Source organism: Panthera tigris, chromosome A1, assembly GCF_018350195.1.
Source record: "Panthera tigris isolate Pti1 chromosome A1, P.tigris_Pti1_mat1.1, whole genome shotgun sequence".
Classification (NCBI taxonomy): domain Eukaryota; kingdom Metazoa; phylum Chordata; class Mammalia; order Carnivora; family Felidae; genus Panthera; species Panthera tigris.
Window position 1 is genome coordinate 27,720,017 of NC_056660.1, and position 15,342 is coordinate 27,735,358.

A 15,342-nucleotide genomic window follows, 5' to 3' on the forward strand; every position below is an offset into this window, starting at 1 on the left:
ATAGTCAGGGAGATTTTGGAAAGAAGAAAACATCTATAATCCCATTTCCCTAACACAATAACATTCTCATACGCGTCTATCCCCTCTGGGATCTGTCTCATGCATTCACATTTTCAGAATTTTGCAGATCTGGGGATTTTTGTATCATTCAGTATTTTACTTATGAGTTGTTTTCCCGGCCCCAGCCTCTTCTGATGGTTTCCTTGTCCCTCCGTGAAAGCCATAACCACAAGGAGAAGGATATCAGGGTGACTGGCCCCATTAATAATTGTGATTTGGAAAGCATAGTAGGTTGAATGGTGGCCTCAAAAAGATATGTCTACATTCTAAACCTAGTACCTGTGGATAATACTTTATTTGGGAAATGGCTCATTGCAGGTACAATTAAGGATCTTGAGAGGAAATCTTCCTCTTTAAAAAAAATTTTTTTTAATGTTTATTCATTTTTGAGAGAGAGAGAGAGCGAGAGAGCAGGGGAGGGGCAGAAAGAGAGGGAGACACAGAATCCGAAGCAGGATCCAGGCTCTGAGCTGTCAGGACAGAGCCAGAGGCGGGGCTCGAGCCCATGAACCGCGAGATCATGACCTGAGCCAAAGTCAGATGCTCAACCAGCTGAGCCACCTAGGGACCCTGAGAGGAAATCTTTTTCTATTATCCAGGGGGGCCCTAAATCCAATGACAGATGTCCACAACTCCCACCAGAAATGCAATAAAAACTTTAATTTTGTGGGCTCCACACTCACCATGGAGCCCAACACAGGGCTTGAACTCAGAACCCTGACATCAAGACCTGAGCTGTGATCAAGAGTCAGATGATTAACCAACTGAACCACCCAGGCACCCTACAATAAAAACAAACTTATGAAGATGCTGGTTACTTTACCCAAGATTTCAGCATCACAGGTATGGTACTGATCTCTCAACCCCTGCCCTTCCTGCCATCACCCACCCCCTGGTGTGCAGGCAGAGCTCTTGCTAAATGCCAGCCTTGAACACCTCCACGGGCAAAGCTCCATCAAGCTTGGCTGCCTTCCTCTGAGCTCTGGAACTTTGGGTAAGTAACATTTTCTCCATCTGGTTCCCTGTCTATTACGGAGATGAATTCTTTCAAATTGGTTCCTTTTAACTCCTCATCCTTGAGCAAAATCACATTTGCCGTTAGAAAGAAGAGGCAAATCCTGGTGGTGGCCATCAGCAAAGCCACAATGCTCTGGGGTGGGGTGGGGAGCAGAGAGGGAGAGACTTCACAGGGAGGGAAGGTATAAGAGGGCACATAACAGCCTGTCCTGATCCCAGTATAGTCTCATGAAAGTAAACAGCCAACACAAACACAGCATTCTTAATTGGATTCAAATATGATTTCATTCATATTTCAGTGAAACAAACCCTCACTGTGTTAGGTTTATTCAACAGCACCATTGCTCATGCTTCTATTGTGGCATTAATTAATTCTAGTTTAGTTATGGTTTGGTTTTTAGATGTTTATTTCCTTCCTGAAGTCTGCGTATAGCTGTATTGGGTTGAATAGTTTCACCTAAAAATTCACATCCACCCAGAATCTGTGAATGTGACCTTATCTGGAAATACGGTATTTGCAAAGTAATCAAGGTGAGATGAGGTCATGCCGTGTTAGGGTAGGAACTAAATCCAATGACTGGTGTCCTAATGAAGAAAGGATGGTTGTGAGACACACAAGAAGAAGATCCACGTGACAATAGAAGCGGAGATGGAAGCAATGCATCTACAAGTCAAGGAACGGGACTGCTGAACCCATCAGAATCCTAAGGAAGGATTCTTCCCTAAAACCTTCCGAGTGAGCATGGCCTTACCAACACCTCGACTGCAGATATCCAGCCTCCAGAACTGTGAGAGAACAAATTTCTGTTGTTTTAAGCCACTCGGGTGGTGCAGTTGTTACCTATTGCCGCCCTAGAAAATTAATTTCGTATCTATCCTAGTGTCGCTTATAATGCATTGTGCAGGGCTTTGCTCCATGTGGCCATGCATGGCAGCTAGACAAAAAAGACCACATATGTGCTTGGGGGGGTGCCACGGTGGCTCAGTTGGTTAAGTGTCTGACTTCAACTAAGGTCACGATCTCCCGGTTCGTGGGTTCAGGCCCCGCGTCGGGCTCTGTGCTGACAGCTCAGAACCTGGAACTTGCTTCAGATTCTGTGTCTCCCTCTCTCTCTCTGCCCCTCCCCAACTCATGCTCTGTCTCTGTCTCTCTCTCTCTCAAAAATAAATTAACGTTAAAATTTTTTTTTCAACGTGCTTGACTCTGGGGACTAAGTGTGTAGCAAATGGGGTGGGAAGACAATACTGGTGACCCCTATTTGTTGAGTCCCTCGCATGTGCCAATCCTCACAACTTGTCAACACAGGTAGGTCGACTCCTACTTCACAAGGTAAAAAACTGAAATCCAAATGGTGGCCACCTGCCCAAGGTTATCAGGCAGCAGAGGGTAGATTCCAATCCTGGGTCCGGCCGACACCCAATTTGCAATCTTTCTTCCAAAAGATGTGTACATTTCATGAGGAACTTCCATTCCACCAGCATAAGATTATTAAGTTCAGGCCTTTGAGAAAACGAAGCTTCTGCAGAATCCACAGAAAAAGGAAAAAAAGTAGGCTTTGCCCAAGAGAGTGACATACCATGATTTTAAGGCCCTCATAAGAGAGTTTAAACTATCAATTTTTTTTCAGGGGAAATTACTGTCTCTGAAGCCGGCCCTGATCCTCAGGTTCTTAGTTCTGGATGCTACTAATGGAGTAAGTAACTACTAGCTCATTCCTTTGCCCAAAGGAAAGGACACCTCTTTCAGTTTTCAAAACAGAAGAGTCTACAGGATTTCTCTATAAACACTGAAAGCCAGTTGTGATATGAATAACATTATAACTGGTCCTCATCTGATAAGATCACAGAGGCTGTCACTACTCATAGCTGGAGTACTGGTCAAGACGCTGACCGGCTCCTGTAAAGAAAATCCTTCAGCAAAGGAGAGGGGAGGGGAGGCGGGTAAATGATTAGGAAATAGAATTTTTAAATTACGAGAGTAGAAGTATCATCAAAGTGTTACTAATCAGAAGGATAGATTTCTGTTTCATAGCTAAAGTCTGGCACTCGCTGTGTACAAATTTTTTATTGTAAGAAGTGACACAAGCCTAAATCATCATAATGTGAATCAATAACTAATTAGCATTTATAAATGCAGCTTCTGGGAAACGTATTTCAGTTTCATAGCAGAGAAGCCAGAGCATCGATTAGCGAAGCCAAAAGTGAGGCTGACACATGCTTGGCCTGCCCCGAATGACCCTACAGACTAAATGTGGAACGGCAGGTTGAGTCAGAGCTGTGTCCCCCAAAGTGTACCAGTGTAACCCCAAATCAACAAGTAGACCCAGAGAGACAGGATGAGGCTTGAGGTGCTCAGGTTTCCCCCTAAGTCACTGGGAATGGGCCGTCTTCCCTGGATACTTTTCTAGGCGGGCCTAATGGAAATGCAGGAGCCAAAAGGAAGCGGGAGGGGAGTGAGGAAAGCAGCTTCACGGAACAGGAGCTGCCTCACACGTAGTGTTTTGGAAAGACGCAAGTGTGCGTGAGTCTGGTGGGTTTGGAGAAGCCGACTCACAAAGACAGACGCCTTTAAAATTCGCATGCGTTCCTTCCTTCAGATTTGGCATGTGTTAGAAAGATGATTGACGTGGGATATTTGCAACGAGCACACAATCCCACTTGCCAGAGCGTCCGGTGTGTGTGTTGGTTTCCTGACATGATTTTGTCAGTCCTCAGCGCATTCACTTCGTCGCTGCTGAGTGTTGACAGGCTCTGCTTCCATCTCAGTCAGATGCGGCAGCCTCCTTATTCCTCGAGGGCCACTAGAGAAACGGAACGTTCCTCTGAGGCAAGGGCCGGGGATTCGAGGCGAAAAGAGAAAGATGAAAACACGTAAGAAGGATGGAAATGGGAAAAGGGGTGAGTGAGAAGACAATACAGCAGTAAAATAGTGTGTGAGGGGAAGTCGGGTATTGAGTCCTGCATTTCAGATCCCGGAAAGCCTCGAGCATCACTAGAAAAGAGGAAAAGCCTTTTCTATCCCTCCACACCCTTGGCACAGCCCCTTGTTACAGCTTACTCCTTCAAGGCACAGGCCAGTTTACACCAACATTTCATTAAGTCATAGGTTCATTCCAGCAGAGCTCTAACAATCCCTACCAGGTTGTTACCATATGCAAGTTCAACGTTACAGTCAGGCTGAATTTTCGAGGTTTTCTATAAAGGATCTCCCTTAGTGTTGCAGACCATCCGCCATGTTAGTTCCCCAGTCTGGCTGGTGCCACCATGTATTGTCGCACAAGATCCTGGGCTCTTTCCAACCCTAGACTTTGGGTTTTAGCTCATCTTTGAGAGATTGCACGTCAGTTGCCTCTAAATTAAAAATAGTAATGGATATTCTACTCTATATTCACTTTCGGAACCTTTCAGCCCACGTACTATCCAGCCCAATTTGATTTCTGTAACTTCTGTGATTCCCAGGATTGGGTTCAATGGCCATTTCTCTGATACCACAGCGTGCTCTACAGGTCCATGCCCTGGAGCTCACCTCCCACACTCTTATGAGGCTCCTCCCCGCTAGAAGGGAAACTTCTCAAGGGCGGGAAGAATGCTGTAGAATCCTCAGTGCCTGATACAGTGCCTAGCACATAGTTAGTGCTCCGTAAATAATGTGGAACAAATGAACGTTATTCACCTGTGCAAATGACAGAATCACATCATTAAGAGCCAGGGCAGCTAATTAGGTTCTTTATATAACAACATTTTGTGTCCGTGGAGAGTGGAGAAATTCCGACTGCACATCATTTTTCCTTAAAGCAAGGCTTAGCGATTGGGATATGCATCACTGAAATCATATTTTGTGCCAATCTACTTCAGATTTCCTGATAGGTTTAAAACAATAGGTGTATTTTGGACAATGATTGAGTGGTACAATCATAGCTTTGCTGTTTTCAATGTACAATTTCTTCTTTAGCATCTGCTATTTCTTTCCTCTTTCCATTCTTCACAACCATCAAGAAACATGTATCCGCAAATGTCAAGTGCCTTATATTATGGTTTCCTGTGCCTTCCTAAGTTGCTTGTTTTCTTACATCTCTTTCAAGTGAGTAACCAGCAGAGTTGGGACAGCTCCCCACATAAATTTCCATGAGGTCGAGGATCTAGTCCATCGCTAATGTTTCCTCACCATGGTAAGCTATAAAATGTTCAGGGGCCCCTCCAGGTCAAATGGTTGTCCTGCAGGGCATTAGGAACTTGTGCACAATATCATTTTCTTCTCATGACATAGCATGACACAAACTGTTCTTTTTTGAGCGATGAAGCCTCTATTTTTGATCTGGCTACGTTCTTGCATACAAATCGCTTATAAATTATTTTTCAAATTCTGAGGTTCACTAATTCAATTAAGTCCATTCTTAATTTTTAATTAAATCTGCATTTCTCCTGGTAACCTTTGGAAAGATGGAAGCCACAATACCATATTGGAGAGAATGGAATCATAGAGCAAGACAGACGGAAAAGAGAGGCACAGTATCACAAGGCAGGTCCTCTTATAAATTTATTTTTGTACCAAAAAAATGAACATTCAAAGGCAATGTTTTTACTGTACAATATAAAATATCATCTCCTATATTAAAAAGGGATTTTTTGCTGATAAGCCACTGATAACTTTTCCATTGAAAAAACCCCACAAAATTTACAATTTGCAGCACTTGTAGAAAAAACACCTGTTCAATAATTATATAAATACTCCTGACAGATTCCAGTAGCCCATTATGTATACTTTTTGGCAATGTCAGCTTTCTAAAGTCAATTAGCTTCTAAATTTGAAAGGCACCTGGTGGCCAACATCCTGCTTATTATTCAAGGTATCCATTTTAATTTTTTTGCACAGACTTGACAAGCCTGAAAAATCTACTAAGTTAAAAAGAATAAAGAAATATGATACAGTTGGTAGTAGCAAAAAAAACCACATTTTTTCCCCCTTAGCTGCAAGTTTTCCCCAGGGGATTTACAAAGTGCACCAGTTAAATATGTCTGTACATTTAAAACATTAAATATGTCAACAGCAAGACATTTTTTAAATATTTTGAATCAAATACTATGGCACAAATATAATTTACAATACTTTGCACAGAAAACATTACATCTGAAATATAACTTTAGATATCATATAAAAATACATATATTTTCTCTCCTCATTAGAAAAAGTATTTATCTGCAGGTTCCAGCATGATGTAACAATTCAAAAGAACTTAACCCTTCTGGTGATCATCCATTTGCAATGAGAGGACACCCTCTCCACTTGAGTGGCACCGTGGCGCATAACCACAGGCCAGATGCAGAGAATTAACCCCTCCCGTAGTCCGCATGAAGGCAACCATAATTGCTCCTATGGCCTAATTCTAGGAATTCGTTACAAAATTTAAAAACCTTTATGTCAGAAAGCCCTCGGACTGTAACAATCTAAGCCAACATCTCCCATTGGCTGTAAATACATGTGCTCTCTATAGTCAAAAGCATGGAAAGAGTCTTCTTGTACCATTATGGGTCATACCCCTTAGTAGTCTCACATCTATATACATCCTTCTTGGCTTGTTTAAAAAAAATTTTCCGTACCTCCTAGGAAATACATAATAACCCTCCAAAAAATGGGGCTCAATCTATATCTAGAACTTTAAAAGCCCCAAAGTATGTTGCATCTTGATCTGGATCCAGTAGTGAAGGGTTGGATACCTCGATGCTTATTTCCTCACCAGACCGTAGCTTAAAAAATCCTCCAACATTTATGGAATAAAAATGGAATTCAGAATTCCCTGACCAGTATTTGGTGCTACCTCCTTTCATCAGGGTATGAGAGCTCGGGATTTTGATGCTGGTTTTAGTGACATACACCATCAGCTGAAGATACTCTGTGGCGAGGTCTCCTGAAGTTTCATGATGTCGAAAGCAAATGTTGGCATACAGGAAATAAAAGCCATCTTGGTTAACTATTAGTTTTCCATTGCTGAAAGTCATGTTGGAGATCTTGGCCCAACCTCGGTCATGGTACCAGGAGGACAGGCTCACTTTGTGGGAACCTGAGGGGAGGAAAGGCACACGATTTAAAATCTGTCCCTCTGAGGAGAAGGACATCCTCACGATTCTATGAGGTTGGAGAAAAACAGCATAATAGTCATGGTTCCAATCGGAGAATACCTCCTCAGAATTTATTTTCTAAAAGGGCAGAGAAACATTAAGATGTGCTTAGCGCTCTCTGCTAGACACCTGAGAGAGTACAAAGACAAAAACCCAGTTTTCCTTCCCTGAAGGGGACTACAGGACATGACCGATAGGTGTGGTGTATTCAGATAAGAAGCAAGGCATATGCCCTGAGAGCCAAGGTGCAGACAGATAATTGCCACAGGAATTCAAAAGAAAGAGTTTGGTTCCTCCCAGAAGAATCAAGAATGACTTTGTTGAATTGCAACTGAGTCTGAGAACTTAAAATAGGTACACGAGTCAGCCAACAGAATCAGAAAGATCATTTAAGGTTGAAGACAGAGAATAAGCCAAAGGCAGTTGATACAGAAAAGCAAGAGACAAGTATAGGAAGAGAATTGCCAGACTCTGCTTGATTCCAATGGTTCCAATCCCTGTCCAAGAATAGTATATTTCCTGAACTCCATACCTTATCCACAGGAGGGTGCTAGAGTGAGCCTGAGAAGCCACTAGAGGCACTGTGGCCTCTAGGACCCACGGTAGCACTTTTTTTCTTTTTCATTGGAGGTCCCGCCTCAGGTCATCCCAGATTATAGCATCCAGAATGTAAATATCACCCCAAATGTAACTATCATTTCAAATGTCAGTATCATCCCATGGTCCCCAGTGAATCAAGACAAGACTGTAAGACTCACAAACAGTAGTAAAATAATTCCTCCAGGCTGGTAAACAGCCACCTAAACCATCGACAAAGTAAACAAAATTCAATAAGTTTCCCATCTGAAATTATCCCATGTTTCCCTCTTCTTACTCTACTCTGTGTTCAGTCTTTTTCTCAATTAATGACTTGTCTTATAGTTTATCTCCTATGATGACTCTTAACAGAGAGAAGCAGAAAGGCAAAGTCTACTCTCTCAGTGGGAGAATTAGCTAGTATTAGACCAAGGGCTCAGACATATAGCCTGGAAAGACAAGAAAGGAATATGAAACAGAGAGAGGAGAAAAGACAGGAGCCTTGACCACATATCACTCCCACTATTAGCCAGTCCATTGGAAGGAATGTCCATATTCCCTACTAACCACCTCTCTTTTTATTCATCCACTCATCCATTCACCAATCCATTAGTTGATGAGTCATTCAATAAATATCTGTGTGGGGTCTTCTATGGAGATTCACTCTGCCCATAATAAAGAACTCTATCAAGCACTATGACCTCAAGGCATTTAGCACTACTAGTGGAGAAAATGAGAAAAAAGCAAGTAAAATAAAATAGAAAATAGAGTAGTTTCATTGATGCATATCGCGTGGCACTTGGTTGAAGTTCAGTTAAAGCATCTAACTGCCAAGTGAAAGCTGCAGAAATTAACGGTGATCAGAAGCACTCGGCCCACTGAGGGGACGAAGGAACCAGGGGACAGGGAGAATCCAATCAGATGTGGATGGGCTGAGAAAAGGAGACTGCTGTCAGCAAGGAAAACTGTTGGTGCAAAGAATGGAATGCACACAGCATGCAGAGAAGAAAGGGAGGAAAGCCGTCAGCATGAATGCGAAGGAGGACTCAAGAACAGAGAAGGGCAGGAGACAGGAAGAGAAAAATATCCTGTGATCAGGTTGAGGGACCTCGCATGACAAGCCTGGGTTTCCATGACTGATGAGGCATGCTGACGACCTTTCACCCCAGCCCCTCATCCCCCGTGGTCAGTGCCAGTATGTACGGGACAAGAGGCTTCTCCAAATATTTAGCCTGAGCAGCCCCCTTAAGAAAGCCATGTCGTCTGGCCTCCCAAAATACTTCCCAGTGCATTTTATTCAAGCAGCTTTGAAAAAACCCATAAGCTAGCAATCAATATAAGGCAGATTCTGGGTTTTTTTCTTATGTTTAAATAAACAGAAAACAGGCCAAAAATGAGCATGCCAAGTTAAAGCCCCCTTTCTCTGAAGACCAGTAGTGGCCCAAACCAGGAGATAAATGGACTCAAGGAGCTGTTGGCTCAGCCAGAGGAGCAAATGCTGTTTTCTTAAACAGAAGCATACACTACTGCATTTCACTCAGTCACAAACTCAATAACCGTCGGAAAATAACTAGGAGTTTTGCCTTGTTTTTTGGCAATGATTTGATGCTAGGTGCCTGAAGAGAACGAAAACACGCTTGCTGTTGCCAAACAGACTTTGGCACACAGAGCAATGCAATATTTATCATATGCCGTTTAAAATGAACCGGAAAGATAAATGCAGAGTACATTCATAGCACACACAGCTGAGACGTCAGTATTAATTTGATTGCATTTGCTAATATGCAAAATAGTTTTCACTCAGAAAATTCGTGTAGCGTCAGTGTGAGGCACGCACACATGCACAGAGAGAACATTTGTTTATGAAGCAGGTACCTGGGACAGGACGGATAGTTTAGGAAAATGTGCTACAAACCAAAGAGCTGGCTTCTCAGCTTCTATGTCTACAGTCGGGAAACATCTCTCTGCGGCCCATGCTATGATAGTGGCTGCAAAATCATTACCAAAACTTGGATATTTTTTTTAACTCCAAGAAAAACGAGCCTTAAATGATTTTTAGAACAAAGTGGAATATGGATAATTATTTAATAAAACTCAAATAATAATAACAACTTGCTTTCATGGAGTGCTTACTGTATGCCAGCTTCTGTAAGAGCATGCTCCGACATTGCCTCATTCAGTCTCCACAGCCACCCCACGAGGTGGATGTGATCACCATCCCCTGAAGAAGCTGATACACAAATTATTCCAATAATTTGCATGAGGTCATACAGCCAATGAGGTACAGTGGGCCTCACACCCCGGCTGTCAGACTTCAGAGCCCCTGCTATTAAAACTACATTCATCTATTTCTTACAGGAAAATAAGAACATAAGAGCTCTGAATTTACTTCTCTCTGACAAAGCCAACTGGCCACAGGGTCCTAATATGATAGACTGTAGTGTAAAAACCGTGGACTTGGGAACGAACTAGAGTGGAGTTCAACTTCCAGCCTTGTCACCACCGTGACCTGGGCAGATGTACCACACGGACCTCAGTTTCCTTGTCTGCGAAATGAATGACAATCACTCACCTTGCGTGCTTGTAGCAAGGATTGGAGATAATGAATTCAGTGAGATGCCTGGTACATAGGGTACATTGAACAAAGGTCATGATGATGATGATGGTAATGTCAACTGACGCCCTATCATAATCTTCTTTGTAACCTTTTTGATGTTCATCTATCCCAAGTAGAGTGGCCAGTGGGGATTACATGATGGAACAGCAGGGGCATTAAAGTAGATAGAGGCACAGAGCTCTGAGTTTCTTCATTTCTAAAAGATAATCAGCTTTCCAGCGCATTGAGCTAAATTCTTGCCCAGAGAACAGCGATAAGCCCTTGGAGAAGGAGGAATATGTTTCCTTTTCTAGAGGGCTACTGCCTCTTAAATATTACTCTGTCAAGCCCCTACCTGGAACTCTGCAAGAGATACATCCATGAACTTCATGGGTTGGCAATGGGGATGTATCAACTTTGGTTTGGGGAAATACAGATGAACGTAACAAGAGACTGTCCTTCCCAGTTGTGCAACCTCAACTGGCAGTCATTAAAAATAAGCACCCATTCTGATGATCTGAAATTGAAGCGAGGACATCCATTCTGGCAGAGTTGAGAATAACTATTTCCACAATAGAGATTATCAACTGAACGCCAAATGATCTTTCTTCTGATCTAGAAGTTAAGGGCTCTCAAAATTTTAGTAACAGGACAATAATACTTTTGAGTATTCAAATGGGCTGATAAAGGACTTTTGAAATCTTTTTCAGGCTGGATGCTAATGGAACTTACCTGATGGGATGTCAGTGGCATTAATAGTGAGATGAGCAAAAGGCTGGGTATCAGGCTTGCCCCTCCTGGCCAGTTCTAGCCATGAACCTTCCATCATAGCTGGAGATGAGAGAAACCACGTTAGCCCAAAGAGTTCTGGCCCTATATGATTTCAAATATTCATGCAGATCCGTGCTTACCTTTCTCTGCTCTGATGTGTTGTGATCTAACTAGATGTTGTAATTCCTGAAATAAAAAGAAAAAAAAATCTTACTTGTATATTCACTCTTTCAATCAATCAGTAAGAATTTAGGACTGTTGGAAATACAATAAATTAATTTTCTTTCCTTCAAACTATGCCAGACATATATAGGCAGTGAAATTCTTTGGTGTTCTAGGTAGCTATCAAGAGAATTTCATCCCTAAGAATTATGTCTATATGCTTAAAAAATAGACCACACACATGCCATCTAATAAAATACTTTGGACGATAAGAGGAAATAAAAGACAATGTAAATTATAAAACCTGGAATAATTAAACATAATTAAGAATTTGTAGCAGGTACACAAATGAAGATGAAGTCACCCAGGAAACAAACAATTACCACAGAATATATAACCCTCTTAAATCTTTAGGGAGGCTCTTTTTATATCTATTTCATTAGTGAATTCCTGTTATGACACTGAAGCTTGGCCCACAGCAAAGAGAATAATGCCCAGCTCCCAATGATTAATTTTTTATTTAAAAATATCACAGTGTATTTAAAGTACTATATGGAAGTCTAAGAGCTTTTGGAGGATCAATAGTTAAGTTTCAATACTGCCACAAAGAGGTTCAGAAACAAACCAGAAAAAGAAAGAGCACAAGTATGTAACGAGTGTAGGTAATGGCGTAACTCAATTTGAGCCCTGAGAATGAAGCATCCAACTACATGCCCACCTGAATCAAGACCTCAGCTACTGTTAAATAGTAAGGTGGAGTAGGTAAAACATCAGGTTTAACTTCAAATCCCTTATCAGCCACCTACTTATACTAAGGACATTCATAGCACCTCCTCTATCATAAGGTGGGTGTTAAGATTAAATGACATAATGCATGTAGGCACTTAGCAGAGTGTCTCTGGTAATTCAAATACCTAGATACTAGAAACACTCTGGAGAGATGCCTAATTCCTCTGTTACTGGGATGACCATCCATGGTAACCTTCTCCTCAGCCCCCTGCCCCATCCCATGATGTTTAAAACATTAGCCATATAGCTTAAGTTCTTTGAGTGTCTGGAGAGAAGGGCTTTGAGATAGGTGATAGATAGATAGATGATAGATAGATAGACAGACGGAGGCAAACGTAACTTCAACTGTTAACAGCTGGAAGGGTTCTAGAGATAAGATAACACTGAATTGTCTCTCTGCCTTCAGGACTCCCAAGAGAGATAAGAATCTATACTTTTAAAGACCCTTGGAGAAAACAGCACAACTGTTTTCTGTTACCTAAAGAAGTCAGTCTGACTTTTACAAGGAACCATGGTTGCTCATCCAGGGCTACATTCTCCCCTTGCCTTGACCCAGAACATGCACTACAAAGCTCTGGGAGCATGGTTTGCAGGAAGTACTAAGCAAATTGTGGCAGCCCCTTTTGAGCTGTGAAATGGCCCTTACCAGACCTTCTTCTTCCCACTCCATCCAAGATTTATTTTTCTCCCCTGCTGACCTCCAATCACCCAAGTCTCTTCTTGTGACCTTTTGATTCCCAATGGTACTCTGATTTCTGGAATTTCCTGTATTTAGTCTCCCCTGTATTTACAACAGAGATTTATATATACAAAATGTACCTTTATACATTGTGTATATTTTTATGCATATATATGCATATATATATACATATACATACACACACAATGTATCTTTATACATTTTACATATTCATACATTTGTAATGGAGATATATATACTTGTACATTGTATATATATATTTTTTATATTTTATTTTATTCTTAAATATTACATTTATTGTCAAATTGGTTTCCATACCACACCCAGTGCTCATCCCATATATTTATACATTTATAGTATAATATGTCTTTATAGATTGTGAATATCTTTATACATATGTATATGCAATGTGTCTTTACCTGATTACTATCTCTTAAAAGATTGGAATAGGAACCTTGATGACAGAGTAACAGAAATTTAAAGCTACCTTCATTTTCCCTCTAGCCCTGACCTGCCTCATCCTCAGAGGGGAGAGGGAGGAGGGAGAAAGGAAGCAAAATTAAGTGTGTCCACAAATGTCTGGTTCGTGCTTTTCTATGGAGAAAAACACACATCTTATGGAGAAAAGCATGGAGAGAACCTATATGCCAGCTCAGTAGTTCTTGGGCTTGAGCGTGCATCACAGTCTCCCAGAAGGCGTGTTGAAACACAGTGTCTGACCCAGTAAGGTCTTGGGTGGGGCCTGAGAATTTGCATTTCTAACAGGTGCACTGGTGCTCCAGGCCTAAGGCCTCAATTTGAGAACAACATTCCCTCTGACATCCCAAAAGATTTCAGAGATGGGCAAATCTGAAATACGTTTGAAGCTTCAGACCCAGGCAAAGAAGCAGCAGACTAAAGCCAGTGATGAAATGGGCAGGGAAAGGTTGTTCTCTCCCACCTGGGAAAAAACTCCTGCCCATTCAATCAGTGACTTCTAGGTCAGAACCGTGACAGAAACTTTTCATTACAAGAAAATTCAATAACCAGCACCAGTCAGAAGCACTTTCAATGACTGCTTAAAAAAAAAAAAAAAAAAGCCAAATACCAAAAAAGCCAAAACAAAAAATTAAAAAAAAAACAAACCCTAATGTGTCATGACCCAGGATGAATTAAAACTCTAGCTAGAGACCCATTAGGCAATGCTGCTTTCATGTTATATTTGTTTTTAGGTATTCAAGACTTGCAGTTCCTCTCAGAAACCCTACAAGGGAAGTTTCCATGTGAAAAGGGAGTACATGATGTGTGTAAAAGCTAAAGCTTATACATTTGTACACACAGTATATCTTTATACAAGCATATATCTTTATAGCTTTATATATATATATTCATGTGTATTTTATATATATATATATATATATATATATATATATTTATGTATCCTTACCTCACTCCCGATTTTTTGGACTCTAACATGAGTGTTATTTATGTGCATGGATGTCAACCATGAAGAACATTCTTCTCAGACTACTCCTTTAGGGTACCCAGGCCCCAACTCCAGCCAGTCTAACATAACTAGTCTGATACTAATTTGGTATTTTTAAAAAGAATCTAAGTGATTTTTTTTCATGTTTATTTTTGAGCGAGTGCAAGCAGGGGAGGGGCAAACAGGGGGGGACAGAAGACCCAAAGCAGGCTCTGAGCTGACGGGGGCTCGAACTCACCAACCGCAAGATCATGACCTGAGCTGAAGTCCGACACTAAACCAACTGAGCCACCCAGGGGCCCCTCCAGGTGATTCTAACATAGGGCAGGTACTGACAAACATTATTACTAATTAAGTGCTCCCGTGAATGGTTGTTTGGTGACATCTTCTCTGGTCACAGATTAATTATATTCTCACAACTTACATACATTCTGCATATTCATACTGAAAATTAAATTACCCCTTACATTTGTAGCCAACAAAGTAGTTTCCCTTGTATTGTCGTATTTTATTCTTATTAAATCAAAGGCTGGGTAATTATCACTAACCTGATTTTTCAGACTGGGAAATGGCTGAAAGAGAATAAGGACTGCCCTAATTAAGGCTGGGACTAGAACCTCTGCCTTCTGACTTCTCTTTTAGAGCTCTATGCCCACTTCCCTTTACAAGATGGAGTCCTCAAATACACACCTGAAAGCTGGCAGAAAAGTTTCGTGGGCTCGTGATGAGGTTCAGAACCTGCTACCCCAAAATATAATGTCTTGGCATATTGAATATTTTTAGCTGAAGGAATTTGAGAAATGGCAGGTGCAGTAAGGACTCCCTGACCTTGTCCTTCTTCTCTGAAGCAGGTCATAAGACCGTCATGAGAGAGTGCTGTCCTCATAACTGGCAGAAAGGAGCATCCTTATCTCCAAGATGTAAGGACGCCAAGAAGAATCTGAGGGAATGGGCCTCCCCAGTTTACTTAGCTCAGACCCTTTGCCCTATCACATTTTCCCACTTCACCAAACCTGGTATAAAGACCAATCAGGTTAGGGGCGCCTGGGTAGTTCAGTCGGTTGAGGGTCCGACTTCAGCTCAGGTCAT

General features: G+C 41.6%; 1 protein-coding gene across 1 annotated transcript in view; it reads right to left on the minus strand.

The window, feature by feature from the left end:
• Nucleotides 1–5,608: 5,608 nt before the first annotated feature.
• TNFSF11 (TNF superfamily member 11) overlaps nucleotides 5,609–15,342 on the minus strand; it is a 32,369-nt gene continuing 22,635 nt past the window's right edge. The window contains exons 3-5 of the mRNA XM_042977221.1: nucleotides 11,278–11,323; nucleotides 11,099–11,197; nucleotides 5,609–7,136 (exon numbers count right to left, since the gene is read on the minus strand). Of these exons, the coding sequence (XP_042833155.1) occupies nucleotides 6,715–7,136; nucleotides 11,099–11,197; nucleotides 11,278–11,323 (567 nt within the window). The 3' untranslated portion in view covers nucleotides 5,609–6,714. The remainder of the gene's footprint in view (nucleotides 7,137–11,098; nucleotides 11,198–11,277; nucleotides 11,324–15,342) is intronic.